Below are 14,986 nucleotides of genomic sequence, written 5' to 3'. Positions count from 1 at the left end.
ATTGGCTGAGAGTTTGTATGGAGGGATGGGGAGGAGGTTGGCAGCAAAAAAGAGCATACAATTTCAACAGAAATCCAGATATATTCATCACTTTGGACTACTATTAAGTTATTTGTGAGAACCAAATATTCGAATGTAATCTGCCCGCAAACGTATTTTGTGCTGATGATACATTTTTGCTGTTAAATGTCCTCTTTAAATATGATTTTCCATTATCAGAGGTATATTATATAAGTTTTTGTGTTTCACTTTGAATGGAAAATAGCCAAATGTTTTTTTAATGACCACATTGTAGACTGTCTACCAAACATTAATCTAATAATAATTTAATCATATTTTCAATGGTGAGAGAGCTCAACCGCAGGTTTCTTTTTTTGTGTTCTCCCCATTACACTCTTTCTGCACCATGTTTTTCTATGTAATTCTCACTATAACCACATAATTCATCTCAATAGTGGCCTATCAAAGAGAGTGATCTGAATAACATGCTCAAAATAAGTCTAATATGGTATCTTTTATTTCTAGTTTGGAATATGTCATCAATTGGTTGACTGGGCTGCCTGCAAAACACAAGTTCATTCAGATTTTATGTTAACATAGAGCATCACACACTATGCAAGGGATAGGAATTTATTTTATTTTCAGGAAAAAGGCTATTCAAATTATTAAACAGAAAGGTCTTTACATTCAAAGGGTGGATTGGAAGTGGATTCAGAGGCACACTCATTGTAGATCAATGCCACATTTTATACACCCGCACATACACTGGCATTTTTAATTCATCTTGAATGAAGGATGGTCAGCATTTCTGTGACCCATTTTACTTATTACATTCGGAAGAAGCACCACAGAATGTTTCCACTCAGTTAGGGAGCACCTTTTTGAAATAGTGTTTATTTCAGTAATCCACAAAAGATAACAGTTTTAGCAGGCAAGACTGAAGACAAGAATCAAGACTGAGAAACGGCTGCATATTTAAAGAGTAGCGGATGCCCACTGAGAGGAAAACTGCTATGTACCGTTTTATTCAAGTTAACAGATAAGACAATTGTTTCACAAATTGCGGAAATGGTTCGCAATCAGCATCTTTAACCCCCTGACGAACGGATTAATCACATTTAAGACGTCACAAAAACACAGTGAGGTGGTATAATAGTCAGTGTGATTAATTGTATCACTAAATCATGACACAAATTTCTCTTTACAGAGAGTGGAAGGACATGACACAGACAGCTGACAAGACAAGAAAAACAAGCAGCCTGGACCTTTAACCTTTTACCCAAAAGGCAGTAACAATGGGTGAGTTCAGAACTCATAATCCAGGTCTCATTCGACACTACTTTTTTTTTGGGTCAAAGATGTAAAGACAGAAACTCAAGCACATACACTATATAGCTATGGCAGGTGTCGGGTGTCCATTAGGACCCACCAGAGCGGCTTCACGTTCACGTTCAGTAGAAAAAGCAAGCAGGCAACAGATTGACGCTATATGCTTGCCAGTGAGGGTGGGGGACAATCGACGGACAAATGAAGAGATTTATTTCATATTATTTGTTATCAAAGTCAAAAGGGGAGAGTTAAGGATCACAAAGTTGTTTTTCTTCCTCTCCTTGCCCAGGTTACTCATTCTTGTCCTTGTCTTCTACTTAGGGGGTGTTGGAATTTCAGCGTCTGGCTGGAGAAGAGCTGCGGCTTCCCTGAATAACAAATGAGGAATGGGATTTTTAAACTTCTTGTATGCAGAAGGCAAAGAAATATTTCTGGAGAGAAGTTGGATTTCCATAGCTTAGTTTTCTTTTGTGAATCTAATATTGACATGACTTTATCGGATTAAAAATGTCTCCTACGATATGTTCAACACAAAATATTGATTATCTTCATACAGAGTTTACAGTTATTATTGGTGTGGTTCTCAATGTTTCGTTTTTTGTTACATTATTTCTCCTAGAATCTACCATTCCCCCTTAAAACCACATTATTTTCTTCTCTCTGATTGGCTGCTGACCCTTTCAGGGTGGTCCGCATCGACTGCCTAGGCCAGGTTCCAGCACCCCCGCATGAATATATTCTTTTCCTTGGATTGATTACTTACTAAAGATAATCCAGATTTTGACTGGCAAAAAAAAGTTCTCATAAAAACAAGGGGTCACAACTTGACCTCCTGAACTCGTTATTTATTTGTGAAAAGAAACCTGACAAGTTGTATATAAATAGAAAGGAAAAATAGAAACTTATGTAAAAGGTAATTAAAGTCTGTCATGGCTTTTGGGATAATTGCTCCAACTTGCCTATGCAAAACAAAAGATGTATACGTATATAGTAAGGCTTTTTTCTTAAAAAAATCGACATAGTATAGTAAGGCTAAGAAAGTCGGAGAATAAATCTGACTTCTGATTCATCTCCTAGTTATTGCTGTGGTCCAGTGGCAAAAATATTGGTTCAGAACTTGAGGTGGGAATCAGGAGTGAGTTCAATTCCACTCTTTGCAATTCACAAATTGTTTATTGAGGTAATGAAAAGGATAAATATAACTTCCAATCACTTCATTTCAGAAGTCACTGTGGTCCAGTTGCAAAGACAAACGGTCAGAACTTCTGGTGGACTCAAGTTCAAATCAGGAGTGAGTTCAATTCCACTCTTTGTAATTCTCAAATTGTTTATTGAGGTAATGAAAAGGATAGATATAACTTCCAATCACATCATTTCAGAAGTCACTGTGGTCCAGTGGCAAAGACAATGGGTCAGAACTTCAGGTGGACTCAAGTTCAAATCAGGAATGAGTTCAATTCCACTCTTTGCAATTCTCAAATTGTTTATTGAGGTAATGAAAAGGATAGATATAACTTCCAATCACATCATTTCAGAAGTCACTGTGGTCCAGTGGCAAAGACAATGGGTCAGAACTTCAGGTGGACTCAAGTTCAAATCAGGAATGAGTTCAATTCCACTCTTTGCAATTCTCAAATTGTTTATTTAGGTAATGAAAAGGATAAATATAACTTCCAATCATGTATAGGCGGGCCGCCTCGTGGTGTAGTGGGTCAGTCACCTGCCTGCGACATGGGTGTCGAGGGTTCACGTCCCGGTGTCGCCAGTCAACAACTGTATGGTGTCGGCAGTCAGCCGAAGGCTGACTGTCGAACACCACCAGGAACCCCCCCCCTCCCAACTGTCTTCCGGTCAGCCTTCGGCTGACCGGAAATATTGTTTTGCTGAAAAAAATGACTAAGTCTTTATTTGAATGAAAAAAGGATTACCCATTTACTGAACTACTAGTGTAGTGATTAGTCAAACAAGAGCGGGATTCGAACCCCATTTCCCACATGGCAGTCAAATCCACTAACTTGAGGTCTATCTGACCCATTGTCTTTGCCACTGGACCACAGTGACTTCTGAAATGAAATGATTGGAAGTTATATTTATCATTTTCATCACCTCAATAAACAATTTGAGATTTGCAAAGAGTGGACTTGAACTCACTCCAGATTTGAACTTGTGTCCAACTTCAATTTCAACCCATTGTTCTTGCCACTGGACCACAGTGTCTTCTGAAATGATGTGATTGGAAGTTATATTTATCCTTTTAATTACCTCAATAAACAATTTGAGAATTGCAAAGAGTGGAATCAAACTCACTTCTGATTTGAACTTGAGTCCACGTGAAGTTCTGACCCATTGTCTTTGCCACTGCACCACTGTAAAGTTGGAAGTTGTATTTATCCTTTTCATTACCTCAATAAACAATTTGAGAATTGCAACGAGTGGAATTGAACTCACTCCTGATTCCCGCCTCATGTTCAACAACTAGAAGGTGAAGAATCAGAAGTCAGATTTATTCTCCGACTCTCTTAGCCTTACTTGCTATGTCATTTTTTAAAGAAAAAAAGCCTTACTATACAATATCGTTTTTTAAGAAAAAAAGGCTTCCTCTACTATGTCGTTTTTCAAGAAAAAAAGCCATGCTATACTATGTTGTTTTTTAGGAAAAAAAAGCCTTACTATACTATGTCGTTTTTTAAAGGAAAAAAGCCATACTATACTATGTCGTTTTTTAGGGGGGAAAGCCATACTATACTATGTCGTTTTTTAGGGAAAAAGCCTTCCTCTACTATGTCGTTTTTCAAGAAAAAAAGCCATGCTATACTATGTCGTTTTTTAGGGGGGAAAAGCCATACTATACTATGTCGTTTTTTAAGAAAAAAAGCCTTACTATACTATGTCGTTTTTTAAGAAAAAGCCATACTATACTATGTCGTTTTTTAAAGGAAAAAAGCCATACTATACTATGTCGTTTTTTAGGGGGAAAAGCCATACTATACTATGTCGTTTTTTAGGGAAAAAGCCTTCCTCTACTATGTCGTTTTTCAAGAAAAAAAGCCATGCTATACTATGTCGTTTTTTAGGGGAAAAAAGCCATACTATACTATGTCGTTTTTTTAGGAAAAAAAGCGTTACTATACTATGTCGTTTTTTAAGAAAAAAAGCCTTACTATACATGGTCTTTTTTAAACAAAAAAGCCTTACTATACATGGTCATTTTTTAAGAAAAAAGCCTTACTATACATGGTCTTTTTTGTAAATAAAAAGCCTTACTATACTATGTTGTTTTTAAAGACAAAAAAGCCTTACTATACTGTGTCGTTTTTAAAGAAAATAAGCCTTACTATACTATGTCGTCTTTAAAGAAAAAAGCCTATACTATGTTGTTTTTTAAGAAAAAAGCCTTACTATACTATGTCGTTTTTTACGAAAAAAAGCCTTACAATACTATGTCGTTTTTTTAAAGAAAAAAGCCTTACAATACTATGTCATTTTTTAAGAAAAAAAGCCTTACTATACTATGTCGTCTTTTAAGAAAAACGCTTTACTGTACATGGTCGTTTTTTTTAAATAAAAAAGCCTTACTATACATGGTCATTTTTTAATAAAAACCCTTAATATACATGGTCATTTTTAAAGAAAAAAGCCTGACTATATATACATAGTATTTATTTTTTAAACAAATAAAAGCTTTACTTTACATAGACCACTTTTTTTTTAAAGAAAAAGCCTTACAATGTCCAGCCATTCAAGTCATTTTGCATGCCAGCTTTACGTTTGTACCAAATCTCGGGGTATTCTTTGCTCAGTTATGAAGCACGTCTAATAAGATGAATAAATATTTGACATTATCGTCGACAAGGAAAAAGAGTGTCGCCAAACTTTCGTCAAAACATATACTAGTGTGATGTGAGTAAGTGCTAATTAGACACATTATATAAGTTTGTCATCGGTGTTTACACTCATGTAGCTTAATTGCTACAATTTAGCAACTGCAATTGAGAGCACAACCCTCAGGGAAATTCCTTTCCGCTTTTTTATACTACAGTGGGTGGCTGATTAATTAACACTTAACCCTCCACCATCACAACATCTCACTTCACACACAAGTCAGTTTCGCAGGCTTCAGATTTTGCTTTCGTGTTTGAATTTAGTCTCATTTTCCCCCAAAATATAAAATGTGTGTTTTATGTGTTAAAGAACCAGAATACATTTTTTTAATGTTTAAAAATGCTAGTGCAATATTGTCAAACCTAAACTTCTTTGTCTTTTTAATTGTTCGACGCAAAGTTATCAAACAATACTTAATATGTAATGCCAATTTTAAAACTTTTATTGATTATTATTATACATTAACATTGCTTAACTACATGAGCATAAGACCATGTGTTAAATAACCAGAATACATTGTTTTAATGTTTAAAAATGCTAGTGCAATATTGTCAAACCTAAACTTCTTTGTCTTTTTAATTGTTCGACGCAAAGTTATTTTATTGCATCTCATCAGAAGAATGAAATGCATAATTCTCTATTTTTCGATATCTCTTTTTTGGGATTTATATGCTATGTGGTTCATCTGGGATTCACAAATAGGTGTGAAAAGTGCATTGCTTATGATGGGGTTAGCCACATGAGCCAGATGAAAACAATGCGCCTCGAAAAGGATTTAGTGATACAGCATAATCGTGTTAGATGACTGCTGAAAGATGAGAAGTGGGTCAGGCATCTCCAGTGGGATTAGATAAACACTTGCATAAAGCTTTTCTATATTGTACGTGTTGATCAATCATGGCTCTTATGGGTGTGGAAGTCCTAATGAGATAAGTACTATGTTTTCTAAGCTTTCCAACCTTGAGCACAAAAGTTACTTACTCACGTTTCTGTTGTTATCATCACTACGGTGGAGGGGAAAAAAATTAAAAGACAATTTGGGATTCTGAGAAAGACGATACGGAATAAATGTGGATGTTTCAACTATTTCATATTTTTTTACCATTTTGAAGATCCTCGTCAGGGAGCCTTTGCCGTCTCCTCCACTAGACCTTTTAGCTTTACCAGACTTCTGGTCACCCTGTAACAAAGATAATGATTTAGTTGCCGGGATGATATGTTTTTTGTGCTTTTATATAATAAATGAATTTTAGCACCAGCTCAGATGGGAACATACTATACATTATGAACAGTAGAGAAGCTGAGAAAACAAGATTGATGATGAGGAGTGAGACATGCGAGAATGAGATGTAAGAAATGTAAAAGATGACATTGGCTAACATTGTGGTGAGCTAAATAATTATGGTCTATTAATATCCATCCATCTATTTTTTTTCTTAGTCCTTTGGTATAAACTTGATTTACCAGACAAGTTACGTTCTTTAGCAGTTGCTATACAGAATCGCCAGCAAACATTCTTTCTCACATTCACAGCTACGAGATGAATTGAGCTATCAATAAATGAACTTTTTTTTATGATGGGGAAAAAGACACTTTTCCCAGGAAAAATAAAACCCCCCAAAATAGAGCTATGTTACATTAAAACCTCAAACCCTGAACCTGGGAACTTTGAGCCCCACATGCTTTCTCAACACCAAGGCTCTGTGCTGCCCCTAATCCTAATAAAAACTAAAATCTACAGTAGACACAATATTTACTGTACAGATTTGTCACTACCTCTGACAAGGTAATCATAAAGGATTTTGAATCGATTGTCCAACACTGACAAAAAAAGAAAGAAAGACAATACTAATCAGCTCACAAGGAGTCTGTTCTCTGTTGTGTTGACAGCCTATTGTGTTCATTTCCTGACACTGTAGAAGCGAGAACAATTATAAATTTGGTTTCAATGCAGAATTATTTGCGAATCAAGGCATGTCAGACACATTAAAAATGTGAAATGTTTGTTTTCCGTCTTATCAAAACACTTCCTTTAGTTTTGACCTACATTTTAATTACATAATTTACTAGAAAGGCGTCAGGGCCACCGGATATATGTATACACGTGTGTGTATTTTATACTACTGTGGAAATGCTTCTGAGTATTATTAGGATTATGGCAGTCAAGATTTTCATTTAGTAGGCATTTCACCCTAGTATAATAGCTTTTCTCATTATCCACATGCTAACATTTAGTTGTAGTTTGTTCTTTTAATGTCCATCATAAATAATATTCTATTTCTCATACAAAGCTCACACAAACAGTCATGTGCATTATTGAAGTGGCTGCTGATATATTCATTTTAATAATGGACAAGAAGTCAATGAGGCGGAATGGTTGGAGTCGTCAATAGAGACCAAAGTGGAACAGATTTGCAGAATCAAGCGTGATTGGATGACCTTGCATGATCCGCTGATTAAAGGAGCCATGGTACCATTGCGTTTTGTTGGGGGAGCGTGTTAACAAAACACCTACCAGACCCATCTTGGCTGCTAGTCCTCTCCACTGAACACACCCAAGGACAAGAAACAGGGACAGGAAAGGAAGTAAAAAGGTGAAAGGAACTGTTAAAAAATGGCAGTCTTTCCAGGAGGAGGGAAGAAGTCACAGTGTCATGGGGGTGAATGAATAAAAACAACAGCAGAAGGGAAAGGATAGAGGAGAGTGGAGACTACAGTTTGAATAGAAATGTATTCATGAGATTACAGATCAAATGTCTCCTCCCATCAACATATTATTTGGGCAGATGATCCTAACTCCAAGTCTCAAGAATGACAAAGCCCTTTTTACCATAATCGCCATCATCCTCTTAAATATTGTACAATTATCCCCGCGTGTCAATTGTCACATGAAGAAGACTCACCCTTGACTTTGGGGGGGCGGGAGAAACCTAGAAGGGATTTCATGGGAGAAAGTGAAGATTTGGACAGAGTTAGAGAAAGGGAATACAAAGTAGCAGAGTTGAATGGAGACAAACGTGCTCCAAGTTGATTTGAGGTCAGCCAAGGCGAATTACACTCACGATGGTACGGAAGAAGTGGACGACGGCGCTCTCTTGCCCCCGCTTACGAGGGGGTGTGGCAGACGCTTTTTGCGGGGCGGGAGAGAGGGCACCACGGAAAGAACCCTGAGAACATAGAACAAATGGTGGACAATGATAAACTGATGTTGTTTTCTATTATTGGAAATCAAAGTCAAGACAGATCAACATTCGACTAAGTACTTGTATTAGATAATACAAGGCAAGATCATAATCATGTATTTCTTGTTTCTTTTTTTTCATTTTCTTTTGCTGTGTCTGTATTCTCACCCTCTTGCTACTGTGACACTGAAATTTCCCGAATACGGGATGAATAAAGTTATCTAATCTAATTTTCAGTCCTGAAAGATATGGTAAGAATTGAAACATATTCTTGTGATTCTTTTTCCCCCATTCATTTTCTGAACCGCTTTATCCTCATTAGGTTCGCGGGGGATGCTGGAGCCTATCCCAGCTGACGGGCCAGAGGCGGGGGACACCCTGAATCTGTGGCCAACCATACACAGGGCACAAGGAGACGGACAACCATTTACGCTCACATCCATAGCTAGGGGCAATTTAGAGTGTCCAATCAGCCTACCGTGCATGTTTTTGGAATATGGGAGGAAACCGGAGTACTCCACACAGGTGAACCGACCTGGATTTGAACCCAGGACCCCAGAACTGTGAGGCTGAGGCTCTAACCACTCACCACCAGGCTGCCCTATCCTTGTTATATGATAGTTTTGTCAAAAAATGTTTTCTTTCGTTCTCTTTCTTTTATTCATTAAATAGTTTCCACTAATAGCTATTGTTAAAAATATAGTGTTAATTAAATACAGCACCATCAAATCAGATATTTATTGTGCATTGCGACATGTAAAGCCAGTAGTGTAAAGAAAGCATTCATTAGTTTATCTTAGACAAAATAATAATAATCATAAGATCGCATTGGTGCAGGCTTCAAGAGACAAAAATAAACAGGTTTTTACCCAGACAATGTTCATGAGCTCTCCCTTTTCTCTGACCTCATTAATGTACATTATTGTTCGTTGTCAGATGTGGTGTGTGGAACAAAGAGACGGGTGAGCAGGCCACACATTAGTAGATTACCATGCTTTCTAATGGGGTTTTGATGTGCGTTTGCATTATGTCTGTGTGAATGGTGCATCTCCCCTGTTGTTGAAGCAGAGTCAGTCTTTATCTCATGGGTTTTGCTGTTCTAGGTGAATGGAACTTGGTGAGATTAAACCAAGGATATAAATTGTAAATTGTAAAAAAAAAATCTGACAAATTTTCACTACATTTGCCAATCTCTGATTATAATTTTGTACATTTATTTCAACATTGTATACTGTATTTTTATTAATTGATCTATTTCTACTGGGATTGATTTTTGTTCTTTTCATTTCGGTAAAAGTATCAATAATTTCTTCTCTTTTTGAACGAGTCATATGAGACTAAGACACTTGAATATTTTATGAGCTACCGTATTTAGCATTGGGGTTAAAGATCAAGTCGTTTGCATAGAAGAAAAGACAGGCTAATGATCACAAGGGCTTGATCTCTGCTTAAAGGCCACCACAAGTTCACATAAATCACTAAATAATAAATGATACTGAATTGAGAACTGAGAGTCCATGAATAACTCGGCACCTACTCTTATATCACTTGATGGTAACAATACTTTTATTCTAAACAGTATTCTTTTCATTGAGTTTATTCTGATTGGACTTAATTGGATTTTTAATTTATTTTTCTTCAAAATGTTAATGTACTGGAAGTTTCAAGTGACACATCACAACATAGTATATTGACTACCTTTTAATTGATTATTTAATTATTATTATTTGTTTGTTGTTGTTATTTGTGCACTTTGTGGTGACTTACCTTTTAGTCATCTTTATTTGTACTATTTTAGACAATCAAATGAGTATGCCTGACTGCCCTGTCTACTCATCACACATTTGCTACCATCTGTACTACTTATATTATTGAAACAAGCTTTAGTGCACGCAGGGTGAAGCAGGCTTCATTTAAGTCTCAGGCAGAGAGCGACAATGATTGATTGAACACGTATAGAAAGTACAAAGGCTGTATTCCTTTTTTGTAGCTATGTGTACTTGTTTCGATTTCAAGTGTATTAATGTTTATTTATCACGCAATGGCTGCGCTTGCAAGCGGTGACAGGTTTTGTTTAAACTTAATATTCACCATCATTTGAGGTCAAAGAAGTACAAGGTGCGGTCTGTTGCTTTCAACTTACGTACAAAAGGTGCACAATAATGTTATTTTTGGTCAGTTGTTAAGCAATCGGAGGAAGAGGGTTGGTTAGGATTTTTTCTAATTCAAATCAAATCAAAAGCCTTTATTGTCATCATCCACAGCTGCGTATGACGAAATTTGAAGCACAATATTAAGGGAATCAATGCAAAACAAAAAACACTAAAAGGTATTGTTAAAGATTTTTAATAAAGCAATCTAAAAGCTGAGAACAGGATCAGATTAGGAAGAGTTCACAACAAAGAAATACAGTACAAGTCAGCAAAGTTGACACTCAAAGGTCAAAGACGTGAACCTGAGGCGAGCGACTGACTGGCAGGAAGGGAGGGAGCGTGTGCCCCTGCACCCTCCTTCATTAAAGACACTAGGGTTAGAAGAAAGTATTTTTTTGTGAACAGGAACTATTTTCTTGGAGCCTGACTCATCTAAACAAAATTTAGCGACAGTTTAATTGAGCAATTCTAGTAATCTTTTTCTTTTTGGTAAAAAGCAAAGATTTTTTAAGCCAATTTGCATATGTTTCCGTATTAGAAAGGATTACAAAACATTTTATGGCATTAAAATGCACTTTTCCTGCAGCTAACAAGAGGCTATTTTTCCTCCCATCATGTAATGCATTTTGAATGGCCATGTACAGCAATTGGATATTGCAAAGCCTTTGGAATAAAGACGGGTAGAAAGGTCTCCATACCAGATCATTTTTAGTCCTTACAGTTATGTTGAAAATATGGAAATCTTGATGTGGATAAGTGTCTATAGCACTTGATGGCGGGTCCATTCGGTTTGAGGCAACAGAGGTTGGATAGCTGCATGTTCATTAGTTGAATTGTGAGGAATAATTATATGAAGGCCTTCCCATGGCGACCACACGCACAAACGTATATTTGTAAATTAGGGATGCTCCATGTGATCAGTGAAAACTGATCGATGCTTTTTTTCATGTCTGTTGTGTCGTATCTTTACAGTGTTTGTAAGACTGATGTTATATTTAGAGCCTGTCATTAACAGATACATTATGCAGGAAGGACGGGAAAAAGCTTGTAAAATTGTAACTGCACATCTAAAGCACAAACATTCGGCAGAGAATGATGATTTTTCTTGGGCTTAATCACTTGGAAACTGAGTTGATGCAAGAAAGCATCTCGATAAATTAAAAGTTCACAAATAATATTTGGATGATGTTCCATAACCAAAGCAAATTTAATTTAACACTTTTCTGCTCTGGGTTCTGTTGGAGCCTGTTAGCATCATTATTACAAAGGAAATGGTTCAACTGTACTTTACTTACTGTGAATAATTGCCACTATATTATTATTTAAACAAAATAATATAAAGTTGGTTGGTTTCCGTGAATTTATTTCATATTTTTTTCATTCTACATTTGACCCATCTATTTTTATATTATGGGATCAAAGCAATGTACATGCACTTATTAGTCTGTGATAGAAGATATGAAAAATGATCAGTATCAGAATTGCAACATAAAACTCTAATTGGAGCATCCCTAGAACAAATATCTAAAAATTGCTCTTCAGACCATTTCTCAGATGTGGCCATAGTTTGGGACTGAAGTAGGTGCAAAAAAAAGATACATTTAGATATCTCCCATATAGTTTTACCTTGTTAAAGCATAGTGACTGGTACTGCTGACAATGAAGACCCAGAGTGCTTAGAAGCAATGCCACTAACTACTAAAGCAAAATAGCCTATAAACTAGATATATTGGATTATTTCTAATCATTGAAGAGCACCTGAGTGCAGTTACCAAATGCTAGGTATTGTCAACAAAACCCAACATCAAGAGACTGCAACAAGTCATGGAGATTGACATTTTTGCACATGAATACAGTCAAGGCAGAAGTATTTAGACAAGCAATTTTATGATTTTGCTGTTGTGATGTTACGGACCTTCAACTTTTTGTTGTTAATATCAGCACACAATAAACAGTGTACGTTCAAGCCACAGTAGTTGGCTCTTTTTCATTTGTTTTTTTATCTTCATATGATTTAATCCATACTCATATTGAAACTGATGGATAATTTAGGACATATTGGAAACTAACTTCCAATTTGAGAGGAGTGTGAAGTGGTGTCATGTCACAGAAAGAACATGCAAACTCTGTGCCAAGAGTCGAACCCACAACAGTAATTCAGAAATCGCAAACCAATATCTTTGTTAAACCTTTTGAATCTGAAAATTTTGAATTTAGTCAGGTTTAGTTTCATTTATGCTCAACACAAAGGCAAAATTATACAAAGACTTCATTGTCCAAATATCTTTAACCTAACAAAGTTTTAACATACTAGTACAACATTATGGCTGTCAAAAGAAATCAAATTGAATTTGAGAAGTAATTTAAGGTAAAATAGCAATAGCAGTAATTCCGATTTTTAAAAGTGTTGGCATAATGTTAAATCTTTCACAAGAATTTGGGACGTACCGAACCAGTAAAAAAAAATTGGCTCTTAAATCCATACTCATAGAAGTTGATTAAATTTTTAAATTAAAAAAAGAAAGAAATTGCAATCATATCGCTATACAGCATGAACTAAATTCGGCAAAACAAATAATACCAGAGATTTTCGTACGAGTCAAATAAAAATCCTCCTTAAATGATTTAAAAAAAAATCACGGTTGTAATAATAATAATAATACAATAAGCATTACAACCCCAGCAAATTATTATTTTCATGAATACTCACACAACCTGAGGACAATAATTGACTAAGTAAATTGAAATTAAATATCATAGACAATAGCAAATCTTTTTTGGTAGCAGATTATATCAAGATACGGCCATAAGTCAAAAAGTGGCGCCTGGAGACAATTGGTAAAATGAATGCGATCATTTAGTAAATTTTCCCTTGCAACGCTTTCTGCTCCCTCACCTTGCTCTTCTTCTTTTTGTCTCCTCCAAAGAATTTTCCAATCTGATCCAGAACGCTAGGATTCTTCTTCCTGCGGCCCAGCCCGAAGGTGGCCTGTGCGGCGCTGCTTGCGGATGCCATGCTTATTAAGTATTGTTAGGGGTACTTGTTAAGGTCTCTCTGGAGCAAGTGAGCAAAATCACAGGCGATGGAAGCGAGATGAGACGGGACAAGGAGGGAGGAAAGGCTAGCCTAGTCTAGGTCCTGCTCGGAGCTCTCCGACCCGCACTCTGAAGCCGCACCGCTGTGTTCCTGGATAGTCTGCAGCTCGTCTGATTCAGAGGGTCGGTCTTTGAAGGTGTTGTCCTCTCGGCCCGGGGCATCTCGGGAGAAGAGGCGGACCAGGTGGGGGCGTGGCGTAGCGGCATCAGGGTCAGCTGTGCTGGCGGAGGTCCAGGTCGAGTGAGGGCCCTCAGCGCCCGTGGAGTCAGTCACCGCCGGCTTCTCCAAGACGCTGCCATTGTTCTGGTTTGCATCTGTCTCACCCGTTCCTGCACAGAAACAACAAGGGTCACTTATGGCTTGGACTTGCGTGGCACATAGCACACTACAGTGATACAATGGCCTCTTTGGATGGGGTTGCGCCCTTACTGCTGCTGGGTGAAGAGGTCCAAAAACATCAGAATTTGAACCAGAGTGAACTTTGATGGATCATGCTGGAGAGATCGCTTTTTGCTAGCTACAGTCGTATGAAAAGGTTTGGGCACCCCAACAGAAACAATACATCAATATTTAGTAGATCCTCCTTTTGCAGAAATAACAGCCTCTAAACCAGGGGTGTCAAACCGGTCCTCAAAGGGCCGCAGTGGGTGCAGGTTTTCATTCAAACTCAACAAGAGGATACCTTTTGCAAGTGTAATCAGTTAATTAAAGTCAGGTGCTACTTATTTTAGAAAACACCTGATTGGTTAAAATGTCGGCACGGGATCGGTTGGAACAAAGACCAGGACCCACTGCGGCCCTCGGCGGAATCGGTTTGACACGTGCTCTAAACGCTTCGTATAGATTCCAATGACGGTCTGGATTTTGGTTGAAGGTATTTTTGACCATTTTTCTTTACAAAAAATCTCCATTTCAATCAGGTTGGATGGTTTCTGAGCATGGAGATAATATTATTCAGACCTGGAGACTGAGATGGCCATTCCAGAAAGTTGTACTTGTTCCTCTGCATGAATGCCTTAATAGAATTTAAGCAGTGTTTCGGGTTGTTGTTTTGTTGAAGTATCTGGCTCTGATGCAACTTCAATTTTGTCAGTGCTTCTTGAACATTGTTCATAAGCATTTGCTTATACTGACTGAAATTCATGCGACCTTCAATTTTAGCAAGATTGCCAGTATCTGCACTAGCCACACAGTCCCACAGCATAATGGAACCCCCACAAAATTTTACTGTGGGTAGAAGTGTTTGTCTTGGAATGCTGTGTTCTTCCGCCATGCATACAGCCCCCTCGTATGTCCAAATAACTCACATTTAGTTTCATCACTCCATAGTACATTATTCCAAA

At 37.2% G+C, this 14,986-nt stretch overlaps 2 protein-coding genes across 8 annotated transcripts in view; both read right to left on the bottom strand.

The window, feature by feature from the left end:
- Positions 1-616: 616 nt before the first annotated feature.
- Positions 617-13,718, bottom strand: mbpb (myelin basic protein b). Of its 6 annotated transcripts, none has more exons than XM_077598431.1 (7): positions 13,443-13,718; positions 8,274-8,378; positions 8,115-8,141; positions 7,727-7,756; positions 6,314-6,391; positions 6,193-6,215; positions 617-1,697 (listed from the first exon to the last, which is right to left on the bottom strand). In XM_077598431.1, the coding sequence occupies exons 1-6, from the start codon at positions 13,560-13,562 to the stop codon at positions 6,213-6,215; spliced, it is 363 nt and encodes a 120-aa protein (XP_077454557.1). In that variant the 5' UTR covers positions 13,563-13,718; the 3' UTR covers positions 617-1,697; positions 6,193-6,212. The 6 variants fall into 6 exon arrangements, with proteins under 6 accessions (XP_077454557.1, XP_077454558.1, XP_077454556.1 ...); XM_077598432.1 differs by having other exon boundaries at positions 6,197-6,215; XM_077598430.1 differs by lacking the exon at positions 6,193-6,215 and having other exon boundaries at positions 13,443-13,591.
- Positions 13,674-14,986, bottom strand: part of LOC144072974 (myelin basic protein-like) — a 24,082-nt gene continuing 22,769 nt past the window's right edge. For both annotated transcript variants that reach the window (XM_077598429.1, XM_077598428.1), the window contains one exon: positions 13,674-13,972. In XM_077598429.1, the coding sequence (XP_077454555.1) occupies positions 13,674-13,972 (299 nt within the window). The remainder of the gene's footprint in view (positions 13,973-14,986) is intronic.

Source organism: Stigmatopora argus, chromosome 4 (assembly GCF_051989625.1).
Source record: "Stigmatopora argus isolate UIUO_Sarg chromosome 4, RoL_Sarg_1.0, whole genome shotgun sequence".
Lineage (NCBI taxonomy): Eukaryota > Metazoa > Chordata > Actinopteri > Syngnathiformes > Syngnathidae > Stigmatopora > Stigmatopora argus.
The sequence above is the reverse complement of the archived record's forward strand: the minus strand, read 5'-3'. Positions and strand labels throughout refer to the sequence as shown.